General features: G+C 38.7%; 1 protein-coding gene across 4 annotated transcripts in view; it reads left to right on the top strand.

Annotated features, from left to right (window-relative positions):
• Window positions 1-26672, top strand: part of TFAP2D (transcription factor AP-2 delta) — a 59394-nt gene that overhangs the window by 9766 nt on the left and 22956 nt on the right. For all 4 annotated transcript variants that reach the window (XR_005818678.1, XM_040553246.1, XM_040553244.1 and 1 more), the window contains 4 exons: window positions 6707-6872; window positions 9533-9651; window positions 16792-16933; window positions 23026-23139. Coding sequence is in view for 3 of the 4 variants with exons in the window: in XM_040553246.1 (XP_040409180.1) it covers window positions 6707-6872; window positions 9533-9651; window positions 16792-16933; window positions 23026-23139 (541 nt within the window). In the remaining variant the exon portion in view is untranslated. The remainder of the gene's footprint in view (window positions 1-6706; window positions 6873-9532; window positions 9652-16791; window positions 16934-23025; window positions 23140-26672) is intronic.

Genomic DNA, 26672 nt, shown 5'->3' with positions numbered 1-26672 from the left:
GTAATAGCCCATCATTGTGTTCAGATCCTAATGCACTGTCATTAGCACTGTTGTCTTTTTCTCCTCTTTTCTTTTCTATTCCAAGGGCCAATTTAAATCGCATTAAAATCCTAAATAGCTGGCTTAATTAATGGCTCTCGCGGCTCCAGCTGAGATAATCTCCAGCCGACTAAAATCACCGCCTCCCCAAATCGGGTGGCGAGTGTTAGCTCTCCGGGAGTTTCGGGTTGGGGAAGGGGACGGAGGGGGCTGAGCTCATTGCCCGGAGCCAGAGCGCTTGGTTGGCCGGGAAGGGAGCGAGCCAGCTCCCTTTAAAAGGGTCCTGGTGGGAGCAAGACCTTTGCGACCTGTTTGGGGAAGAGATGTGAGGTTGGTTTTGGGGGTGTTTTTGTTTGTTTTCTTTTCTTTTGATCTCCGAAAGGATCTGTTCCGGCTGCGCGCGGAGTGGCGATAGTGCGGATCCCATTCACTGCGGGGTTGGTGCCGCTCTCCAATCAGTGTTTCTGGGGTAGAGGTTGTGCATTATGTGTCTTCTGTCTTCTTTTGCTCCGTTCCGAGCTCTGGCTGCCGTGATTTGCACAATCCCGGCTTGGCTCCCCTTAACGCACACAGGGCGTACGACGCACAGAGCGCACAACACGCGGAGCATTCCCCGGCACCTTTCAAATTCAGACACATACGCAGGGCACAAGGTCTGGAAAAGCACGACCCGCGTGGACACACACCAGGCACACCCTCGTGGAGAGCACAGTTCCCCCCTCCAACACCGCTTTCTCTGCCCCACGCAGTGCTCACTCGTGAAACACCACGGGCAGAGCCCCAAAGCCTTACCAGTCACTCATACACACACCCTATAATGCACACAACCCCAAACCTTCCTCCTGCAGCCACGCAGGACACAATGCAGGCTCACCTACCAGCAACTCACAGCTGTATTCCCAAAGTGCTCATAAGTTCTTCTGGTTTGTGTATAAGAAAGAGGAATGAAACAGATTTATTTTCTTTTGGCTCTATTTGGGGTTTGGATTCTATCTTTCACACCAGGAGCTGCGAAAGTGCTCCCGCATCAGTTCTGTTACTTTTGCTGAACTCCTGGGTGACTGAGATTTTAAATCCTTTTGCATCTTGATACAATTTTTAAAGTTAACTTGCTGGACCAATCGCTCTTATTTATATTATTTTGTTCTTGTCTTTGCTTCTCCCAAGGTATTTTTTTAACGTTGTCTTAACTTAAAATTCTTAATGCTCTTAACAACTTTAAAAGCTGTATGTAGGTAAAAGATGGATCGTAAAAACTACTGACCATCCCCTCTGTCTTTCTGTCTCTTCTAGTTTACGTATATATATATAGCATATATGTGTATATTAAATTGCTTTGTGCATGCAGACATGTCTGTGTTTCCTTAGCAGGAAAGCTGTAGTAAAGGATATTATCTCAGAATTGTTCATATATATAGGAAGAGCTGGTTTACTTGACTAGGTACATGATGCAAAGTTTGTACTCATCAATAAAACAAAAGAGTAACTGGGGAAAGCAGACAGTACCTACTATTTTTTTTCCTGACAAATGCAGATGAGTTTTAGAATTGTGAATATTTAGCTCCCGAGATTAATGACTGGATCATTTGAGGATAACTTGGGGAACATTTTCAATTGCTTACAGACCCTTGGGAACTGAACATTGGATTAAATAATGCTGATAAACCCTATACAATTAACGGCTAGCTTAGGTTTGTACTTGCTAGGGAAAAAGAAAAAAAAAAAAGAAAAAAAAAAAGGTGAAGAGAGGTAGGTTTACATGTCTTCATTTGGCAACGTATTGTACTTTTGTTAGAATTTCATAACTGAGCAGAAAATATAGTATAAGCTGGAGATTCCCATGAACAGCACCTTTAGATATAAATAATAGACTAATAAAAAGCATAGTACATTATTAATATTTTATATAAGATTAATCAGTAGGCACTCACACATGCTTGTGCTTAATAATGTACACAAGCACACACACAAACATATATCCTGGAAAACAAAACAAAACAAAACAAAACAAACATTATTTCTGCACTGTTGGCTCTGGTAAATAATGATTTTTCCTCCCATAACTATATGATATTTATAAGTGAGTATTTTAGAAAAGGGTTTACCTTCTCTTGAATTAATATAAAGTACCTGTCATATTGCAGCTGTTATGACTAACAAATAAGAAATGACATTGTAGAATGTTTGTATCTGTAAAAAATACAGACGTTTAAAAAATATTTGTATTGAAAGTGAAAAAAATATTTAGTAACATCAACAGATATTTTGTTTATAATAAAGCAATAGTGTTACTTATCATGAAAAGCATGAAACATGAGAATATGGATTTGCAATGAGAAAATGCACAAATACTTAACTCTGACAATATTAGGGAGACCTATATTTCAGCAGATGTTCAAGTGTACAACTTAATCAGAATAAATCATTTCACTCTAGAAACCCTATTGTCCTGTTTATCTGTATAAAGGGAACCCTACAATCAAAGCAGACCAAGCTCTTTTTGCATCATGAATTATTGGGATTTTCATTGTGTTGACAAGACTGGAGTATGTTGCTCTTGGGTTAGAGCATGTCTATGTTGTTCTTGCTGCTGTCATCTACAGAACTTGTCATCAGTGTGTCTTGGCATTTTGCACTGACTTACGCTATTTGATGGAGAGACAGGAATAAGGAAGAGAAATACTCTCCCAATGTTTGTTGTGACTACCTTTTTCAGTATCACTTAGCCTAACTTTTGTTCATTCTAGGCATGGGAAACAAAGCAAAAGTGCAGTTCACACAGAGTTGCACTGAGTATGAACCAGCCAGCTACAAAGAAAAGGACTGGGTCCCAGAAGAAAGCTAGCTAGAATTAGTATAGTTTCTCCTTCTTCCTCTCCCTTGAAACACTTGAAATTAAGTTAAATTTATTGTAGCTGAGATGACTCAGAATATGGCAGAATCAGGCCCTGGGTCTTTCTCCAGATGTGTTTTGCTGCATAAAGCATATTTCTTCCTCTCCTATCCTTTTCTTTTTGAACAATTGTATTTCTTGAAATCAACATGAAGGTGACAGATCAGAAGGTAAAATTCTGTCTAGAAGAAAGAAAAAGTAATTGAATAGAGTTGGATAAAAGACAAGCCCTGAGGAAGGGTTTTTGTGCCTGAAAGCTTTCCTTCTTTCTTTTTGTTTCCCAAATCTATCAGTCGTAATATAAAAGATACCCCACCTTCATCTAAGTCTTGTTTTACTTGTGCCTTTAAACCTCTGTGGATGTAACAGCACAACTACCACAATTTACAGTCATCTGTAACGCAGTATCTCATGGCAACAGATTATATGTGACCAGACCATATAACCACTTCACTGTGGGAATAAACAGTTGTCCTAAAAATAATTCTTTTAGCATTCAAATGCTTATTGCACATGATAGCCATAGCAGGAAATTGCTGAGGTCATCTCCTGAATGATCCTACTGGTTATCTCACCTTCTGCCCACTCTAATATTCTTTTCCTAGCCTTGCAGTAGGACCATTTGTGTGGGTAGCATCAGAAAGTAATGGCCACAGCTTTCCATTCTTTGTGTACACTGGCGGGCATATTTCTTTGTCATGGTTATGTGTTGGGATGTTCTTCTGATGAGCTGACAACTTCTTATATATCCTAGCACCAAAAGATAGTCTGTAAAAATTTCTAAAGGAAGTAAAATCTGCCAAGAGGAATAGAGATTTCCAGGCTGAAATGCTAGACTTATCAAAGGCATTATTTCTATTTTCATTTTGAGGGCATTTTCTTCTGCTTCTTCAGCTGTGACAGTTAGCATCCCAGTTCTCAAACATTATGTTATCACAAGACCAACTCAATGGTTGAACAAGGATTGATTTTTCCAACAGCACCCACAGCAGCATTGGGTGACAGCTCATTGTTGCCACTTTTGTTCAGTGCAACATAAACCAGACCTTGTCCTCTCCTCATTGAGCTGCATTTTAGAAAATCATTCCTCCATTCTAACATATGATCAGAATATGGGGGAAAGAATACATTAAAGTGTATGTGTTTGAAAGAAAGAACCCTTCACCTTCGAGTTTGGTTGCACTTTTTCTTTCTTTTCTCTTTCCAGGATGCTTCTCTTTGTTTACAGTCACTCCTTTTCCTGTTTACCACCTGGTGTAAAGGCCATGACTTCATCCATCTCTTCATGGTGGTGTTTGTATGAGGAGGGCCTTGCCTTCAAAACTGCACACAGTTTGTGACAAGGACATAGCTTTGTCTGTAAAACACCACACTGCTCTCTGTTATTGAGTCAATGAATAATTAATATAGTGAAATAATTATATGCAACAGATTTTACCTCCTTGTAATTTACAACTTGTGCTCCATGTTTCTGGAGAGCAAATTGCTTAGACATGTTTTGTGTGTGTTTTTTTTTGTTGTTTTGTTTTGTTTTTTATCACTTTTAACCAATAACTCACTTACCTGGAATTGCTTTGTTTGAGACCGTGTTACATAGTCAAAATACTTTTAACCACTTTAGGCTGTAAACAACCTTCTAGTAAATAGTAATGAGATGTGTTCCAGTAAATTCTGGTTAGAGTAGGAACAGCTGCAGGGTAACATGTTTTTGGATTAAAGGAACAATTATTTATCTGGCATAAATGGTGCACATACTGGCTTAACCTGGCAAGAAGATAACGTAAGAACACTGATTATAGTACAGTCTCACTCATTATAAAATTTACAGACTTATTAAAGTAAATAAATATGTACCCATTGCTACTGTTTTCTTGACACATATATATGTAAATGTGTATATATGTATTTGTGTATCAGTGCAGTAAGAAATGGCAAACAAACAAATCTACTCAGTGTTAACACTTTTCAAAAATGTACCTGACAGACCAGAAGTTTGAAAATGTTGATTGAAAATTTTTTTAGGTTTCTGTGCAGCCCTGTCTCAGTCAAGGAAAAAAAAAATCTATCAGGCATGTGGCACCATATTTCTGTATTTGAGCATCTGAGCTCATAAATTGTAACTCTCAGCTGTGCAAAAATGTGCATAAGTGCCCTTGATGCATATATATTTTTGTTGATGCACAGTTTGTCTCCATATTCTGTCTGAGAAGTGGACACAAATATCTATCCTGTGGTATAATTGGGCAAGTCATAAAATAACCTGCTGTACTGAGTCAGGATCTCACCCATCTGGGATTTATACTAAGAGATGTTCTTTTCTGGTTTTGCTGTCAGCACAAATGTTTAAATATACCTTCAAGAGATGAAATATTTGGATAGAAATTCTGTTTGCCTTATGTAAGCAAGCAATAGTCTGCTTTTAATGAAGTTTAATCCTTGAGTTATACTTCTCTGTCTCTGCTAAAGCTGGAATGTATATAGTCACCTTATTTTTAAGAGGGATTACTTGTGGAAGAAGGAGTAAAAGTGGTCTGAAATGAGCTATTCTATTCTATTCTATTCTAGAATTCAGACTACAAACTAAATTTTTAAGCATAATAAAGTGAGTTCTTGCAGTGCAGAGTTTAGAGTGTTCATAGGAAAGATGAAGTGATAATGGTATTTTTAAAACCAGTATATTTCCTTTAAACGTGAATGATGAGCACAGATTCATTCTGCTGTAAGAAGGTCTTTATATCATCGTCCTTGCAGAAACCATCTAAACTCCTTCCAGTAGTGCATTGAACGATGTGATATTTTATACCACTGTCATATGCAGCTCATTCTTTTTTCTCATCTTTCCCCAGGGGAGAACTGTGAATGCAGTGGTAAGATTCATTTCTTCCCCAGAATTTTTACTGTAGTTGGGTTGGAGAAAGCAGGTCAAAGAGTGTTTTGCACTTGGTGATAAAATATATGCTAGTCCTTAAGATTTTTGTTCTCTTGGATCAGATCCAGATGAAGTTTTCTCTCTTGCTTTCTCAGAAATTAGCTCTAACTTAAAAGTTCCATTTCGCCTGAGGAGTTGTTGATCACAGTCTTCATTGAAAGATTTGGTGATCATTCAGCAGTTATAGACCCAGGCCAAGTAATTGTCACTTTCAAGATAGCCAATTCCAGGACTAATCTGAGATAAAGTGATGTAGTTCAGTAGATTTCAATCATTAACATCAGCTGAGGATTTGACCTAACTTTAGAGGGAGTATATGAGAATTAAAAGGTGAGGAAAAGAGTTCTGGCTGCAAATCACTGCAAACCTATAGTGGTATTGCATCTTTGTGGTTCTAAACACTGCTATGAGAGTCTAACTGACCATTTATAATTGGAAACAATGTTTTAAATGTTTAACCAGCTGATTTTCTTAAATCATGAGTGATACCTGAATCTCATTCAATCACATAGTGTTACTATATCAAATACAAGGCTCTTTTGGTGACCTTATTCAATTTTTGTTGATCATGAAACCAAATGAGGTAGCCATAATGAAGTATTTTGCCTGTAAAACTTATGAGATCTAATAATCCACTTTTTCTATATTAAAATGTAAATTAATTATAATTTCCCAAAGCAACAAAGTGATGCAATGTTAAAATAAATAAATAAATAAATAAACATTAAAAAAACAACAAAGCAGAACAAAACAAAAAAAACACATCAGAATTCTTTTTCATTATTGAGTTTGTCAAAGTATGGAACATGAAGATTTTCCAACTCCAACAGTTCTGTTTTTTGCAGGTGGAACATGTGTTGTTAACCCCACCGACTTGTTCTGTTCTGTACCTGGTCGCTTATCTCTACTCAGCTCCACTTCAAAGTACAAAGTGACCATTGCAGAAGTGAAGAGGCGCCTTTCACCACCAGAATGCCTCAATGCTTCCCTCTTAGGAGGCATTTTAAGAAGGTAAGTTAAAGGCAAGAATAATAACTACTAGACCGTTCTGTCATTTCTGTGATTTCATTTTCCTCAAAAAGATTTTGTTCTCTTTCCCCACTTGGGTAGGTGACCACTGCTTGGGAAAGCAGAATGAGATGAATTATGAATTAAGACATTTTCTAAGGAATATTTTAATGATTAATAAGAAAAATTAAGATTGTATTGATATTCTTTATGGAAAGTTTATGTTTTCATTTTATTTTACCCCCTCATTTCAGTTACCCATCACAGATGAACAGGTGTTTTGATTTGAAATGAAAAAAAAAATCTGTGTGTGAAAAAAAATTATTAGCACTATAAATTAACCTTTTTTGAGAAACTATTTCAAATTAAATTGTTTTACCAGGTGTGAAACAATCCTCACTGTAAAAAAAAAAAAAAAAAAAAAAAAGGCTTAGGGATGCTTTTTTCTTCCATTCAACCTTTCATGCCTCCTGAGCCCAGAAAAGATAGAGTTGGCAGAATATGCTGGTTTCATTTTTTTTCATTGTGAGATGCTGCAGGAGAAGCAAGTAATTAGGTATGATTTTGTTTCTAACCCTTCACTGACCAGAGTAGGTGCTTGCAGAATGTAGTAGCAGAAAGGAGGAAAGTGGCAGACTCTGCCTCACATTACAAGTGGAAAACAAGGAGGCAACCGTAATTCAGCCAGGCATATGTGAGTCGCAATGTCCCTGAGGCGTCAACTTAGATGGCATAAGCTACTTGAATGCCCTTTGATCAAAACTAGCTGGAAAGTCATAGGCTATTTCACTGCTGTCACTGAAGGCCACACTGATCCCTGTACTTACACTGAAAGTCATTTTATCCAACCTGCTATATTCTAAGATATGTAGCAGCCCAAGAGCTGTCTTAAGCCATATTGCAGAGTAAGGACTAGATTGCAAAATTGTTCCAGGGGGCATACACCCCATTGAACTGCCTCAATAGGCATTGAATTCCAAAATCTACATCCACAAAAATTTTCCTCTGCTACTGCTTCACCCTGGAGATGCTTTCAATTAGCAGTTACAGAAATGTTCATTTTAAATACTCATACCAAACTTCATCAATACCACTAAAAGGTATTAAGAATGCAAGGGCATGAGTGTGAACATAGGTACTCAATTTTCTCTTCTGTTAAAACGCTTGAATGATCCCCATACGTTTTTGACCCAGACCAACTATCATTCTACCAAATCATCCTGGGGCCTGGCTGATGATTTATCCAGGGGCTGCTCCCAGCTGGCAGTTTGGATAAAGCAATTTTGTTTTACAGTGCAGAGTGTAAATATATAGATGTGGTCAGGCTATACTAGTAGGTCTCAGGACTAGAGAACAGACTCAGACACTGCATAGTTGACAAGCACAGATATAGTGAAAACAAATCTGCTTCATGATTTGCCCAAGACCTGGCAGGGTTAGTTTTGCATTCCATTAGTTATCACCATCAAGATATTTCCCCAGCTTGCTGTTCTCAGTAGACACTTCCTGACATATTATATAGTCAAAATTGTGGTATCTCTCAGTGGGTAAAAGTGACCATAAAAACTGGGGTATTCCTTCCTCTGCCTGAAGGAACTTGAAGCTGCATCTCAAAACACCTAGGCAGACACTTTTAGTAATCAGTGATGGGTTATTCTAGGCTGGAGGACCTTCAGTCTCATTTGAGAATAATTAAATATTTGTTAGGTGAAAGTGAAGGCATAAAAGTGGTGATGACTTTACTATCTAATGACCAGGCCATTCATTTGGGATGGGAGAGATCTGGGTTACAGTCACTGCTCTATTCAATGTTTAAGCATTTTAACATTAGTTATGCACCTCCAGCTGGCTGCTGTATTCATTGAAAAGACACAGGTTCAAATTCCCTCAGGCTGAACAAGAAATTGAACCTAAGACTGCTGCATAAGTGGATATGCTTGAAAAGCTTCAAACACTGAAGTACTGCAGAAAAGCAGTTGTGGGATGCACCAGGAACCATTTTGTGAGAACAAAGTGATGTAGGCATCTGGGATAGGGGCATAGATAACCAAAGATGGCTGAGATTTTACCATCAACATTTTTTATTGGCTTATCCATATTCTTAGAAAGTGCTGGGCTTCATATACCACATTTGTTTGTACACAGATTTCTACATAGATCATATAGGCATAGCTGGAGCTGGGTTCCACATAGACATCTGCATTTTAGTAGCTCTCTAGCTTCCTTTTATAGTCATGTAGAAGAAATTGGTAAAGATCTCTTATTCTAGACTTGTTTATTATTAGCCTAGAAGTGTTTGTTTCTCTTTTGATTTTCTTGGGAGCCTGGGGTGGCTAGGTCAGATATAAGTGACTACACTGTCAATATTTACATTCAGTCATTGCAATCCCAGGCTCAGCACCCAAACAGGCCCATGGGTCCCACTAAGTAGAAAGCTGTGTGAAGATCTGATACAACTTTGACATTTTAATGTCTGTCAAAAGACCAACCTGAAAAACTCACACAGTGTGAGTAGGTAGTTAAGAATATAACTCTGAAAGACTTTCCATTGATGTCATCAGAGCCAGCATTACTGCATACATTTGCCAATAAGGTGTACACCATTTCTAGACAGAGAGCACAATAAACACAAATTTCTCTCTCCTACATTTCTCTTCTGACAGAGCAAAATCTAAGAATGGAGGACGCTGCTTGAGAGAAAAATTAGACAGACTGGGACTGAATTTGCCTGCAGGAAGAAGAAAAGCAGCAAATGTCACACTCTTGACTTCCTTGGTAGAAGGTAGGGTTTGTAATACTGCAATAATATAAACACAATTTAAATGCTTTGTATTAAAACACTTTTCAGCCACTGTGTTAAGTATCATAATCTGTATTTTGTACAAAGAGGAGAACTGATTTGCCCAAAGCCACAGACACAACCAGTGGCAACATGGAAGTTCACTCTGAGATGTCTTTGCTCCCAGCAAGTGATTTGGTCATGCAGTTTCCTCAGCATTGATCTGTGCTTTTTGTGCTGGGATCTGCCTTACAAATCGATGATCCAAGAGTTCTTGTGAGAGATGAATGTCTTATACCAGCTCTACAAGTAGGTTTGTTTATACTTTTTTTTTTTTTTTTAAACAACAACAACAACAAAGAACACTTGTGAATTTCCTGGAGCTGATCCAAAAATGTGATATTTTTCCTCCCATAAGAAGGCCTATTATTTACACAACCCTTTTCATCTTGCACATAAATGAATGAAATCTTTTTTTTTTTTTTTTTTTTTTTCTTCACATAAACTCTAGGCAGACCCAGGAGATACTTTCTTGGCCTTTATTTGTTGTTTAAATACGATTCACCAAATACTGATGTGTTCTTCGAACATTCAGCTGGGATATGCAGGTTCAAACCCCTCAGGCAAAGGGAAGAAACTCTACCTGAATCTCTTCTATTCTGGGTGAATCCACTAAGTACTCAGTTTGTTGTTTGGCTGCAAGGAGCAGCTCTGGGAATTTCAGATCCCTCCTTCTTGATGTTGAGAGCATTCAGCTCATCCTAAAGGTCAACACCTTCTAGGATCATAACCTGAAAAGTCCATACAGATCTAGGCAAGTAGACTGAGGTCTCAGCACATATTACCACAGAATCACAGAACTACAGAAAGGCTGAGGCTGGAAGGGACCTCTGGTGATCTTCTAGTTCAACCCTTCTGCTCAAAGCAGGGTCAACTAGAAGAGGTTGCTTAGGACCTTGTCTAGTCGGGTTTTGAATATCTCCAATGATGGAGACTCTGGAAGGCAGGGAAAAAGCACTGAATCCTCAAAAAATGAGATTTTTCAGAATCTAAGAGAAACTGGGATCCTCATGGGGCACTGAGCACACAAAACTACCATGGGGCTGCTCTGAAATACAGACATATCCATATCACACTTTCCTCTAATAAAGAGAAAGTCCAAATGAAGTTGCAGACTTAGGAAAGGTACCAGTTTAGGGGAGTAAGGACTGTTCCTTCATGAGTCTTGGGTCTTAGTAGAGAAGAATAAACAGCTATGTGGCCAGACACTCATTCATTAGAAGAGGCGGAGAGGGAGAAAACCCTATTTCAATTGTTGGCCTGGGACAGATGGCAATGTAGTTTTACCGTAAATCACAATTAGAATTTTTTTTTTTTTTTCCCCAGGAATGTATCCGTCCTTGCCTCCCTGCCCTTTGCTCAAAGCCAATAGCAAAATTGTTATCAAGCCTATACCATTGCTTTTGTTAATGGACTGTTCTATTGTGATATTCTAAGTGCTAAAGATATACACTGAAGAGAATGAGTTCACTAGACCTGCTTGCCTAGACATGATAAACGTAGATCTTGTCTACTAAAATTATTGGGAAAGGCACCACCGTATGTGTTAATATTCCAACAGAAATCAAAATGAAGCTCATTTTATGTCTATGCAAACAATGTCTATGTAAACTTGGTTGTTTTCATTGAATTATGTGTGGTATAAGCTATCCTCCCTCTCTGCATGCAAATATTACTTCCAACTGGTTATAACTTGCAGCACAGCTTCTGCAAGGAAGCCCATCCCTCACCGGCTCCTGACGATGGATGAGGCATATATGGAAATACACAGGCTTACTCCAGATTTTAGAATCACAGAATCACAGAATTGTAAGGGTTGGAAGGGACCTCAAGAGATCATCGGGTCCAAACCCCCTGCCAAAGCAGGTTCCCTAGAGCAGGTTGCCCAGGTAGGCATCCAGACTGGCCTTGAATATCTCCAGAGAAGGAGACTCCACAACCTCCCTGGGCAGCCTGTTCCAGTGCTCCGTCACCCTCACCATGAAGTTCTTTCACATGTTGGTGCAGAACTTCCTGCACTCCATTTTGTGGCCATTGCCCCTTGTCCTGTCCCCACAGACCACTGGAAAGAGATTGGCCATATCTCTTTGTCTCCCACACTTAAGGTATTTATAAACATTGATAAGATCCTCTCTCAGTCTTCTTTTCTCAAGGCTGAACAGATCCAGGTCTCTCTGCCTTTTTTCATAGGGGAAGATATGAAGAAGATATGCAGAAAACAGCATTGTCTTTTAGTGGGTAATGTTAATACACAAACTGATGTCATAATCTGTTAGTCTTATTGAATCCCAAAATCTCAGGTGGACTATGTGGACTTCTCATTTAGACCCTGTATTGTGTCTCTCTTGATTATGGTAGATACTTTTAAGTTAATTATTACAGAAACTAACAAGGTCCTCACAGTCTTCATTGTATTGAGGCCTTTAATATTCCTGTAAGGTAGGTACGTTCTTGACCTCTTCAATATCACTTTGAGGTAAGAAAAGGCAAAACCAATTTCGTGGTTATTATGCATTTTGCCAAAGACATCTCAAAAGTCTCTGACACAACTAAGATTTCTCTTCATCTGAAATAGATTAAAATTATTGTGGTTTTGGGAGTCCTTTGAAGTTCAACAGAAAAACTGCAACGAATTTCTAGGGTGTGGTGTTAAAGATCCAGATTTTATGAAAATTATTCAGTTCTTTTTTTCTATAAGCTTGCTTTTCTCTGGGTTCAGCATGGCTGCTGGCTGTTTACTGTTACGTTTTTTTTGTTGTTGTTGTTTTTGTTTGTTTGGTTGGTTTTGATAAGCTTGCATCTTTAGTGTCTTTGGTAAGAAATTCTGGGGCCCAAAGTGGGAATTGTTGGAGATATCAGTTCTGTTCTTTATATTGTCATCCACATAGATCAGCACAATGGGTTGAAAGACAGACTGGGAGAACAACCGCAGCACCGCAAGACTCTACAGCAGTGCTGGACCTAGCTTTGTTCAACCTGTAGGTGAGGGATGCCCTCTAGTGCCTAAATTAGAAGAAAGGAAAGGTCATTTTTCTTACCAGCTCTAAAAATATTTTTTTTAAATCCTACTTCTTAGCTAATGCAATAAAGGCTCCTCCATTGCTGGCATTGCCAAGGATAAGCTGGTTCAAAGGAGTCAAAAGCATCCCAGTAAGAATATGGAAGGATGTGAGAAGATGTGAGATGTCCCCATCAGATGTTTGGTCACTTATAAGGCAGAGACATAGCATAAATGTTATTGCAGATGCAGGTAAAAGAAATACATGAATGAATTTAAAGCTATCAGATTTTTTTTTACAACAAAAAAAAAAATCTGGAAAAACACTGATGAAAAAAATATGGAATTTTTTTTCCTGTCAAACCTAAGTAAAATACTAAATTCACTAGACAGAGCAATGACTGCATTCATCATTTGGGGACCAAAGCTCTTGAGAAAAATAGATCAGCATTTATATTTTTACTCTGCTAGCAACTGTCAGACTCTCCCTTCAGCCTTTGTTTTAATATCCTTCCACATTTTCCGCCTCCCTTCTCATCCTACAAACTGAAAAAAAAAAAAAAAAAAAAAAAAACAATTTCATTCCACCTCCTGCCTGTCTCTCCTCCCCCTGGGTAGCATCTCTGCTGGGTAGAGCATCCAGAGGAGGTGAAGCTGAAGAGAGAGTAAGAAGTTCAGATGCCAAGTGTCCCCCTCCTGGGACACTGCTTCTGCCTTCACTCTTCATAGGAGCATCTCTCACTCTTGCTAGACCCAGGAGAGGCTCACACTGCTCCTTGCACCTGCCCACAGAAGCCTGTCAAGGTACGCAGGCTGGTCCCTCCACTGAGGCTTTCTAGAGCTGTCTCTTCCAATTCAGCTTCAGCAACTGTCCTTTTCCATCATGCAAAGCTCTCTGGTCAATTGTCAAACTATATAGGAAAGGCAGCACTGCCTATAGCTACAAAGACATGCTGGATTTAAGTAGAAAAAGCCAATGGTCCTCAGCACCCATTCTTTGTCTGCAGAAGGAAAGAATAAGGGACATTGCACATAGCAAAATTTAAATTTAGGTCGAAACAAAGCAATTGGCTACAAGTGCCAGATATTTTAGGGTTTTCTACCTTTTGTAAAACTACTCCCTAGCATAAATAATAACAAAGCAGAATACTGCAAATCTAAGTTGAAAGAGAAGAAGCCAATCCATTTACATTTCCAATATTTCCACTTTCTCCCCTAGAATAAATGTTTGTCAAAAATTTAATGTAGAAAAAAATATTTTATTATGTTTTGTACAAACTGCTTTCCCCGGACATGTTTTACTGTGCATTAATGTTAGGCAACTCCATTCACTGATATTAAATATATATAATATATATAGGAATACAACACAGTCCACTTCTAAATACACCATCAGTGTGGCAGTTCAAAATGACATATTTGCTCAGCTATGAAATATGATAAACAATGTTCTGTAGAGTGTTCCATGTTTAGATTTTTGTTTTTATCTGGAATTTGATGTTGTAATTTAGAATGTCTATTCCATATATCACACGGGTGTACTTGCTATATGTATGATTATCCGTAGTTATAAAGTACATTTATAACCTACATCAATTTACCCTTTCCAGTATTTTTTTAAATATATTTAAAACATTTGCAGATTTATTTTTCTCACACAACACAATAGGCACTTTTTTTAGCTAAAATTTTTCCTACCTGTAAGTAGATACATAAGTCCTCTAGTTTCTTTTTTTCTCTTGACTGTATTTCTCTATATACACTGTTAGCAGTCAGTCATAATCACAATCCCAGCCCCAGGCAAGATGAGCAAGTTTTATACTTTTATATATTTTTTTAAGATCATCCAACAGGTTTAGTATAATTTCTTAGCTGTAGTAAATAATATACACCATCTCTGGAAGGATTAGTTATAATGACTGTTCATATTTTCTTTCCTTTTCTTTTTCACATTAAGTGAAAACATTCAAATTTCAGTCAGTATATTGCTGTCATGTTAAATAAATGCCAATATTCTATCACTTTTTTTTCCTTGAAGAAAGCAAGTTTTTTTATTATTATTATTATTTTATTTTTTTCCAATGGCTAAATGCTGAAGTGCTTTCCTGAGTACATTCTTTGTGTTGTTACTTGGGTCTGACTGGGATCAAGACAGAGCTGTCCGAAGAATGGTAATTCCACCTGATGACAGCTTCAAAGGGTTTGCTTTTTATCTTCTTTCTGCACTGGCATGAAAACAAATCTATCATGTATTTTAATAGAGTTTTGCCTAAAAGCAAAACCTGATACTGAAAGGAGGAGTAACAGAGTAATTGAAACACAAATTTTGAAGCACCTCAACAAAAATTTAGAAGTTGTAGCTTAAATTTGTAACGTCTGGGTGTTTTAAATACAAGGCTGGCAGTCAAGTATATGCCAGTATACAGGCCAGTATATTCTGTGTGATTAACAATTAAATCAAATTAAGTTAAATTAACAATTAAGCATTGAATTAAGTTGCTTAGTTGTGGAATTTACATGGCTGGAAATATTCAAGACTAGGTTGAAAATGCCCTGAATAATGTCATCTAAAGCCCAATTTCAACAGAAGATCTCCAGAATTCCATCCAACCTGGACTTTTCTACATTCCATCTGATCTGCTTGCCTTCTACAGTACATCTGATCCATTTGCCTTCTACTTTAGTACAGGATGATATGTGCAAATGAAGTGCATAAAAAGTGCAAATTAAAGTGCAAATTTATCTCCATCGACTAGGGAGTCTTAGCTCAGATGTCAATATTGATTTTTAATCACATGAATCTCACTGCAGGTATTCTCAGACGGAGGTGTTACAGGTCCTGCATCTCTCCTAATTGTCTGTCTAGAGCATTAGCATGGTCTCCAAAGAACCAGGGTCCAATGTCACCACTCAAGACGGCACTCAAATGGTCAACTCTGAAAACAAACAAACAAAACTAATGAGCAGATAAACAAAACCAGACAAACAGATACCCTAATCCCAAAGCAGTTCTGGAGCATGTCACTGTTAGTCATTCATACAGATGTGCTTCAACATATACTTCTGGTAGCTGACCTATTTTTACCTTCTACTTCGAGATGAGTGCAAGTGTGATCTCAAAGTGCCTATTTCCCACCAGGGAAAGACTAACTTAGGCACAGATGTTCACACTCCAGTCAGCTGTGTTTGATCAGATAAATCCTACACCAAGGTTGTCAGAGTGACAACATGCAGACCGGGGAATGTTCAGTAAATCCTAAAATAAATTTCTGAGTTCTCTGTGTTAATTGAGAGGGGCAGATATTTCCAGAGGCATGTGGCACCTAATATGGAGTTAGGTGACAGTGTCCAATCTCTGTAGATGAAGTGGGGAGAAGTTCAGTGTCTACCTTTGTCAAAGACTTTTCACAAAGCCTAGTCAAGTCCTGTGCACTGATTTCCCCACATATAAAACATCAGCTGTGATCTTCATTGTCTTCACTTTTCTTTTGTGTGGTCAATTTTGATTGCAAGCTTTTCTGGAAACAGGATTGTTTCTTGTGCTGTACTTCGTGGGCCGCTCATCTTTAGAGTGGGGCAACTGTACTGTGCCTGCTCACTTAACTCTTAAGAAAATATGCTGAAGTGCACGTTTTTTCTCATAGTTCTCTCCTGGGGTAGGAAGCTATTCTTCCTTTATAGACAGAGAAGTGAAGCACCAAAGGCTGAATCTTGTCTGTTTAAAAAGTTTTATTCCCACTTCCCACTAATTTCTATTACTGATGATCTGAGTTTACAAAACTTGCACAGCTACACTAGTATACTGGTGGCAGTTGAGGGAGATGAACCTAAGTGTCTTGAGTGGTGTTTTCTCACGACAGGAACATACTTCTTATCTTCTGGCTGGCACCATCTGAAGTCTAAGTATGAGCAGGTGAAATGGACTGAAATCTGTATCAGAGATTGGGAGTGGATGTCTGTAGACAGATGAGACAGATGTAGACAGTAGATGAGTGACTTTATTTATTTTTTTAATGATGATAGAAATTCTGTAAGAAAAAAGTAAAATAAATCCTAACTGACTGACCTGTTTTGTTTACCTACAGGGGAAGCATTACATTTGGCCAGAGATTTCGGCTACACCTGTGAAACAGAGTTCCCTGCCAAGGCAGTGGGAGAGCACATTGCCAGACAGCACATGGAACAGAAAGAGCAGACAGCAAGGAAAAAGATGATCTTAGCAACAAAGTAAGAAGTGGGGGGGAAATAATGTCATATTGAAAAAGAAATCTGTCTGCCACTTTTCCATTCTGAATCTGGGGGCTGCAGGGAGGAGTGGGAGTAAAGATCTGTGATTGTGGAGACTGCTATCACAACAGTATTCACTGACAGAAAATGAGAGCAAGCTTCTTTAGAGATGCTGTAAAAGGAACCTTATTTACTATAATGAGGTTTTAGTAGTTATGTTCTCATTGTCTGCAGTTAAGGAGGCTTGTACATCTTAGTCTCAGATTATCTGATTTAAGTGAGTGGAGAGGACATTATTACATGGTAAGAGATTTAGGCCAAACTGGCTTTGTCTCCTGTTTGCACAGCAGCAAATACAAGGATGTGTGAAAAGGAGATCTAAGTTTCTGCTGAAGTATTAGTTTCTGCTAGATAATTATCGTGAGTCTGCTGAGGGAGTGCTGATTTGCAGAGGGACAGATCCTCTCTGCTTGTAAAATTGCAAGGGTTTCCTTGAAGTCAAAGGCACTGGAACAATGTACACCAGCAGGGGAGCTTTGCTAAAGCCATTAAAGACACGCAGAGCCACCCGACTTTGCTCTAAACAAGCCACTCACCTCCCTGGAGCAGTAACATTATGTTAGGATAACATTTCATCTAAGTTAATTAGCCTTGATGAGGGAAGAATTAGCCTCTATGAGCCATGGGAAACAGGAATAAATAGTCTGCATGGCATAACATAGACCTACACTAGGTGTGTGGTATGCTTGCATGGGGTGGCCTCGAATATAATCAGATACTTCCAGAGCTTACCGCTATGTTACACAGGAAGGCAGCAGGAGAGCTGAGGCCAGAAACCAAGACATCATCCACCTCTTTTCTCCATTGCTGGAAATGTTTGAGAATGATACATCCAACAGAGAGTAATCCTGCTACAGTAAGGGTGAAGGCTGAGCAGCCACAGAATTGTCACTTATATCTCAATGTCCCTGTGTTTTGCCTAGTTGTGGGGAACAGGATTGCTGGCTTTGATGTCCTTCTTGTATCCAGAGCTCTTCACCTTGAAGGTGACCCAGAGGTGACATGCACTGAAACCTCTCTCTGCATTGATATATAGCCCATCAACAATCTGCACAATCTGCATCATATAAGTTTTTAAGATCTGATTGTAATGCTGGGCACTATATAAGCAAGAGTTAAGACATTGCCACAGCTCCAGAATTTGCCCTGCCTATAAATGTTACCTAACCTTGATGGCAGAAATCATCTGCCTTGTTTTCTGGCTCTAAGGAGAGATCACTTTGCCACAGGTGATAATGAGCAGTGGATGACTGCCATGTCCTACCTCCAAAGGCTGTCCCACTGGGGGACAAGTAAGAGTCTGCCTACCCTTTCTCACCACTCCATTTCCCTCACTGTTTACTAGTGAGGTGGGGAATCATGGGCATACATTACTCCAAATGTCCATGAACTTTGGGTTTAAGATTTTATTCTGCACTAGTAACAACAACAACAACAAAAGTCTTTTTTTTTTTTTTTTTTTTTTTTTTTAATATCAACATTTAAAAGCACCAGCGAATTGATCAGTGCCTCACCAATAGTCTAAGGATAGGCCATATCCTACTGAAGTCAGAGCAGTTATAAACAGGGACAGATGGGTCAATGTGTGTGCTACTACTGCCCTCTCCTGCCTGGAAGGAGAACAGTGAGTGCTTCACAGGCCAGCCCTGTCCAGATACCACAGGAACCGCAGGCCCACGACCATATCAGCATGGCATTTCCCAGCCATACCTCCATGTATCTGACATGTATCTGACGGTAGATACTCTAGTTATCTGACAGAAGTTTATATTATTCAGTTGATGTATCTAATATCTAGGTTTGTAATTTAATTAAATTCATAATTTCCTCATGCCTTGTAAATTGAGACACTAGAAAATGTGGTGGATAGTTATGCTGTCACCAAAAACGAAACTGAAATTGCAGGGTGGAAAAATCATTCAAGGCAAATCATGTCTGTGGAAACAAATGGAGTGTCATTGTGCATGTGCGTTGCTACTGTCCCACTGGGACAGAGCCAGAAGTCCTCAGAAGTGTGCCTTTGGTAAAAACAGTGAGATCTTTCACAAGTGGGATGTTAAGGAAAAATAAGAGGAAAGAAAAAAATATGTATTTCTGCAATTCCTAGTAATATATGTGAAAATCTGTGCTGGGTTCAGACATCCATCTTTAGTGGCTTGGTGCCCAAACGCAATACCTATCACCATTTGAGATTAACTGATTATCCAGCTTAGTTATCAGCAGCTACTCGAGAAGGGCATAAGTATCTTTTTATTGCTATGTCATATTTGCCATTTCTTATGGATGTCTTTGGTATTACATATCTATGTGCACCTAAATAGAGACTTTAATGTCTACAATGTAGAAGTCTCCAGTTTCTGGTAGAATATCTCATTGTTATCAAGGGCATCTACATCTTGTAGTCAAGCAATATATCTACCCTGAGTGGAAGCAGTTCAGCATCCATGCACAGAACTATGACCCACGTGTTAATAAAGAGGCTGCTGTTTTAGATGCCAATAGCCCTCTTTAACTCAAACACGGCACTAAGCCTGAGGCAATTCTGTTCATTTCCCTGGTCAGCCCTACCTGGTCAGAGGCTACATTAACAGTATACTGACAGTAGTACAGTGAATGAAACCAGGGCAATTTTCTGTCACGGAACAGACCACATTCATTGTGCTAAGCTACCTGACCTTCTAAAACTACCTCTTGGAAATAATTCCTTGCATTTGCTAATCCAGGACCCACCTAGAACAGTACTAGTTGATGCAACAAGATGGTGTCATGGCCTATGCTAGTAATTTGATGGTCTAGACAGTGAAGAATTGGAGCCTTACCTGACCATTATCATGGGAAGAAGAGATGATTGCCAGTGCAGTGTGGAACACAAGTGACAGAAAGGGCAGAACAGGAGTTAAGCAAATTTTGGTTAGGAACTGAATGGGTAAGAATGTGACAGACAATGAGAGAAGCCATTCCTATGATTCTACTTCTCCACTTTCTTTGACTGAGTAGATGGTTATTTGGGCACTCCAGAGCAAGGTGCTTAAAAAAAAAGGACTGAATTGTCTTAATTCTGGCCAAAGGGTGCTGATGGTGTCCTGTTAACTCTAGACATTTAGGGAGGCTTCAAGACATGATTATGCAACCCACAAAGAAATCTAAAAAAAATTTAAAAAAAATATAAAAAAAGGTGTTTGGACTTAGAGGGCCTTTAAGCATGGTTTGGTTAACCTTGTAGGGGTGTGGGAAAGACCATTAATGGCTTTACAACAGGGGATAGAACTTGATCAGGCTGCAGGGGTTACAGGTAGGACAGGTACAGAACTGATGAAGGCCACATCAACAATTCCACTTGATGGAAAGGCACAGTGTCCTAGGGGAAATATCACAGAGTATCACAACACAAGATCTTGCACATGAGAAAGAGGACCAGATATACATTTACACACATCAGAACAGAATACTGTGCATAACCTTTTTATTGTGGGGTTGCTACAACCAATACAGGATAATTAATATCTGACCCATGACAATATGTTCTCAGTGTGCTGGTTTTGTGAAAAATAACTTTGAGACAGGATGCAAAGTACCTGCTGAGAACCTCTCTGATGTTTACTCTTTCGATGCCTGGCAACTCTGCCACACTTGGAATATATCAGGTTCATGGGCACACATTCATCCCATTCTTGTACTCCTCACAAAGGCTTTGTCTATTTCTAGGGATAGGATCATGGACTAGATGGGCTTTCGGTCTGATTCTGTACATAAGTTTCTATTTTTTCCTGATCATATCCTGGAACATCTGGCCATCTTTCACAAATCATTAGGTGCCTCCCTTACAAGAAAGGCCAGGATTCTCTTTTATTTATTTATTTATTTGCTTTTTTTTTTTTTAGCTGGAGCCCTTAAGACAGATAATCCCTAACCATCTTTCTTTGCTTATGCAAAATCACAGTCCAACTTGGTACATAACTGTCAACCATCCTCTCTGTCACTACCCCAGGTAATGTTTTGTTGGTAGTGGAGGCATTGAGACATGACTTTGAGTAGAAATCCCTTGAAAAAGTAGGTTACTGCCTTTTAAAGGTTTTCATGTATAATAAAAAAGTTTTCTTTCAATCTGCAACATTCAGTAAAGACTTCTGACATGTGAAGATAGAAGGGAACTTAATTGCACACTTGGTTTTGACACTTTTCTTTGTCAAAATATAAGAACTCGTAAGATGAACTTTTTCAACAGGTAGAAAGTAAAGGTTGGAGGAAGGAGAGAGGAACAGTGTTGACAGGGCCGACTGGGGATAGCAGATTGTTTAGAAGCTAAAATGACTGACTGTTTTCAGTTGTTGAAAGGAACTGTTTTTCCTCTAAGGATCTGATTCATTAAAACTGTATGCTGCATTTACATACATTTCTGCTGAATACCTCTCTTTGCTCGAAAGGCTAAGATGATGCTGTCTTTTCCAGCAGTCAGTGTCCTTGTCCATACTGATGACAAGCATTTACAGAAAACAACCTTGGATGAAGTCCAGTGTCGCAGCGGGAAATAGTTTTCTGCATCCCTTTCCTGTTAGGAGAGAGCTGTGCTATCCAAAGTCTATATCCAAATCTTGTAGAACAGTGATATATTGAAAAGTAAAAACAGATTGGTGGAGTTTTGTTACTTGTAACTGGGTAATGAAGAGACCTAAATACCAAAAAGCTGAGTTTAACCACTTAATTTTTATTATGTCCCTGTCCCAAAGGACAAGTGTTACAATGTCATGATGAAGAACTTGAACTCTTTCTAGGATCAGATGTACAAAGCAAAAGTATGCTAGCAGAAATCATGGATCACAGAGACCCTCTTTAGTGTTAAAACTGGGCCCATACACAGTTATTTCATCTATAATAACAAAGTAAGCCATGCACACACTATGGCATTTTGTTGAGCTTGTCTATATTATTAAAATATTAGACTGGTTCCTTGAACACTCCCAAATGTCTTCTGTACATGTTGTGGGAAGTAGTCCACACCAACATCTATTTTCAGGAATCAGTTTGGATGCAGCCATACTGTTGGGAAGTTAGGAGAGCATATGCATACAGACTTTATCAGATAATGATAATTGGCCACAGGATGTAAGAAGAAACCCCAGCACCATATAGTTTACTATTTGACATGTAGTCATTGAGACCATTACTAGGCCAATACAACTGAGTATCAGGCTAGTATCAGGTAAATTATGTGAGTGTCCTGATCATTTGGATGGCATCATACCCCTCCTGACCCCACATTAAGTGTCTATATTTCTGATACATTTGGTGGAGAATGATATGCCAATTTGGAGAAGTCCTGAGACACATATCTGGATATCTGACCTTTTGTTGTTGTTGTTGTTTTAATTGACTGTGTCATAAACCAATTGAAAGTAAGTTATGGCAATCCATCCAATTTCCAGATAGCATTCTTCAGGAAGCATGCACCAAATGGAACTGGTTTTGTTTGATTGTTTGTTTGTTTGATTGATTGATTGATTTATAATGTATTAGTAGCACATTCCTAGACTAATTTGTGAACTAGCGCAATACAACAATATCACAAGAATTAAAATACCTAATTTTTAGGTTTCTCTTACCGTTAGGTCCTCTATAAATGTATCTCCAGTGCTGACGCATCCTGAGAAGGAAAGTTAGAAGGAACAGAAGACCATCCATCCTTTCCAAAGGACCTTAAATTGATGAGAGAGCAGGCAAAACAGACTCTGAGCTCTCATTGCAAGATGCCAAAACTGCAGTCGTAGGTCCCAGCTAGTGAAAGTTTGCATTGATGGAATTTCTCAATATTAACATGGTTTCAGAGGGGAATTACTCTTCTTCAAGAGATTCTATATGCTGTCTGCTCTGAGAATTTGGGGCAGGAAGGCAAGGGAGGATTCATTTGTCTTTAATTCCTTTAACACTGCCTCTGACAAATATTTGTTATGAATGAAATCACCCAGGATTATGGGGATCAGCATTAAAGGAAGGATTACCCCTATCACAATTAAGGATATCCACTTTCTTTTTAGACAAATATGTAAAGAATTCCAAGATCTTCTGAGTCAAGACAGATCACCCCTTGGATCCTCCAGACCGACTCCAATACTAGACCTCGACATCCAGAGACATTTAACACATTTCAGGTATGATTTTGAAAGAAGAGCATTTACCTAAAATTCATAATTTTGGTAAATACTACATATGAGGATGTAATGGTATTTGTTCCCTTACTTATGACATGTCTATATGTCTATACATAGACTACAATAATGTCTATATTCTCTTTGTTGTCTGTGCCTGTTAAAAGCTTATGCTTACCTAGCAAAGAGGCTCAAGCTAGTTGTATTCACCCTGCTGAATGGATGACAGTCTGAGTTTGAGTCAATCATTTTCTATATCTGCTAGCCAAATCTTCTTATCTGCCTTCCTTTAGATATGAGCCAAATCACAAGCCAATCAAGAGAGAATGTAAATGGTCCAGAAGTGTGGAAACTCAAGTTTTGAGCCACCTTGGCAATATAAATGAATCACTATAACAATGAATAGAGGAACAGTTAGGCTGCATCCTTACCAATTAACTAAATAGCTCCAGCACTTCCTCTGTGCTACTAAGACCATTTGACAGCATCCCACCAGGAGCATGCTTTTACATGAAGTGCATATGTATATATATACACTTTAATCTCCAAAGCAGGCTGAACCAGAATGGCCTCAAAGCATACTGCCTGCTGGGAGTGGTCTTGCTACACTAATTCCTGAACAATACCTTGGAATGATCTGATAGAATGCAAATTCAGACCAAAACTATGCCAGAGACTGCTAAAAATTTACTAACATATTTAGACTCAGTTCTTGTGCCTATGCCTTAGCAATACTTAATTTACTTATGTAGACAGCCTAAGAAGCTGTCCACATTTCATTGGAATTTTATCCAAGTTATGGATAAAAATGTACAGATGTCTTAGGATCTGCAAGATTTATTAACCCAGGTATTGCGCAACTCCATATTTTCACTTTCAGTTGTATGTTACATACAGTCAAGAGATGGGAACTTCCAGAAGGTTGTTCTGATATAATGGGGTTATCTAAGATATTTATCAAAGATAAGTGTGATGAAACATCTTAGAGGTTCTTCTACCTTTGCTTGGACAACAGAGGGGAATACATGACTAGCTGAGTCTACAGATTTTTTTTCTTTTTCATAGCTGTTAGTTGATACCTTGGAAAATCAACATGTAAAGAACTATTCCAATGAGTAGTTTACAGATTGTAACACTAAGTAGATTCTTCAAACCTATAAAGCCTTACGGTGAAGTTCTATATTCTTTAGCACAACTGTCTGAAAAACTCTCCATTCATTGGATGGGCAGACAACTTCTGTACTCCAATGTCACAACATCTTTTAGTTATTAAGATTCTCACAGAGCATCAAGAATTTACCAGCCAGGTGGTGTGGTACCTAATAGTCCCTCAGACTTTGAATGGCATCCAAAATGGCCACTACCCCACCTTGTCTATCTGTTTAGACAAGGGTGGAGGGCAAGGATAATACCTGGTCCACAAATGCACATATTCCTCTTCATTCTTACACAGAACAGTGTTTACCGTATGCATATATGAACACACCTAGACAACCTCACTTCTACTAAAGTGAGTGAGGAATATTATTACTCATGCAGTAATGTGTACACATACACAAACACATACCACCTACACCTATGTATACTTTCCCTTATACACACACTCCAAAATACCTAAATACACATGAAAACCAAGGAAAACACTTATTTATACATAATGCTCAAAGAATAATTTTAATGGGCAACCTAGACTTGTAGAAAAATAGTTAATTCCCCATTATATGCACATAAAATAAACGTGATAGAGGGCAGCTAATCCCCAAGGATTCCTGTATTTAAAGAAGAAACAGCAGTCAGGGTAAAATGCTGATGGCTACAGCTACAAAAGCTGTCAATTTGTACAGATCCCATCATTCTTTCTCTGCTTGACTTTAGTGAGTTGGAGTACAAAGCTTCTGTACAAAGTTCCTGGATCAGTCAGTGCTTTCTTTTATGCCTGCTGTAGGCAATAAGTGTTGGACTGAAGATGGGCACCTAGAAAAGTACAGGTCTTGATCCTACACAGATGCTTCTCTGGGCTTAAATCAGACAGCTGTCTCTGATATCTGTGCTTGGGGAATGATGAGCACTGCCAGACCCAGAGGCTGAGCTGAGGCCATATACCTTTTCCATCTGTTGCACATAAGTTGAGGTCAGATCCAGCTTCTGACCCAGACCTCTAACTCTACTCATCTACATATAGGTGCCTCCATTTTAGCTAGGTAAACCTCCTGCCATAGTCTGTAGGGATTTCATCTGTTCAGCCAGTGGAATCTGCAACGTAGATACTTAATGCAGGCCTAACGTAGACATCTACTTTAGTGTGACTTGAATTTCTCTCTAAACTCTGTTGACTCATTAGTCTAGTCCAGACATGCAGCTGAATGGGAGCTCAGCCAACCAGTACATACACAGACACATATTGTAAATGCCTAAGCTTAGTGTAGGGAAAAAAAAAAAAAAAAATCATGATTCTCATCTCCTCTATCTGGCAGCCTTCAGAGCTAGGTTGTCTACCACTACTACCACTACTTGCCTTCCTGAGATTAAATATCACAGAAGGCACATAAGTCTGTCTCAGATGTCAGAGAAGATGTGAGAATTTCACTCACCATGTTTTCCAGGAGAATGGAGTATTTTCTGAATCAAGGTTTCAACAGAGACTGCTTTTTACCAGTCACTTGGTTTGTCTATCTTTCTCTGAGGGATGATCCTCAGATTGAGCCAACCCCTGTCACAGGAAATTTGCACCTGATCAGCTGAGGATGAGAGAAGAAAAGGAAATTCATGGTACCCCAACACAAGGAGAAAGTCCTTGTAAACCAGGAACAGCATGGCCACTGCTCTCTGAGGCATAGCACAGCTTTCTACTGGTCACAAACAGAAATAGCTCTTTGTCATCATACATCTGTAGAGAAGGGTTTCATAAAAAGATGTTGGAAGCATTTACATAACATAAAATACACTAAGAATTCAAATACTCAACATATATTGGACTCCACATTTGTGATCATAAGCTCTCATTTAAGGTCAGAATTTCAAAAGAACAGACTCTGCCTATTTCAACCCTGCCTATGGCAGGGGGTTGGAGTTAGATGACCTTCAAGGTCCCTTCCAACCCAAGACATTCTATGATTCTATAATTCTATTTGTTACAGTAAAATGAACAAATTTCTGATGTATCTATATCTATAAAAAACATTGCAACTGTATGCTAGAGATGTATTTGACATTCTTACCATAGTCACTGTCAAATATTCACTGTCAAATATTCTGATGAAGCCTACAATAATTGGAGTCTAAAATTGGACTGTCCTAACAAGTGGCTGATCCTGACTATGCACACAAAATTAATGTTATTTATGACCAAAATACCCAAGAGCTATCAGCGGTCTACAAACATGTTTTTTTTCAGAGGAGGCATAAATCTGAATCAGTGGATGCAAGCAGCCATCATAAATTTCATAATATACTTTTTCAATTGTGAAATTTTCATCTTCATTTCTATCTGTATTCCAGAACTACAGGATTTCTTGCAATAAATTCTCTGTCTTGAA

Source organism: Cygnus olor, chromosome 3 (assembly GCF_009769625.2).
Source record: "Cygnus olor isolate bCygOlo1 chromosome 3, bCygOlo1.pri.v2, whole genome shotgun sequence".
Lineage (NCBI taxonomy): Eukaryota > Metazoa > Chordata > Aves > Anseriformes > Anatidae > Cygnus > Cygnus olor.
The sequence above is the reverse complement of the archived record's forward strand: the minus strand, read 5'-3'. Positions and strand labels throughout refer to the sequence as shown.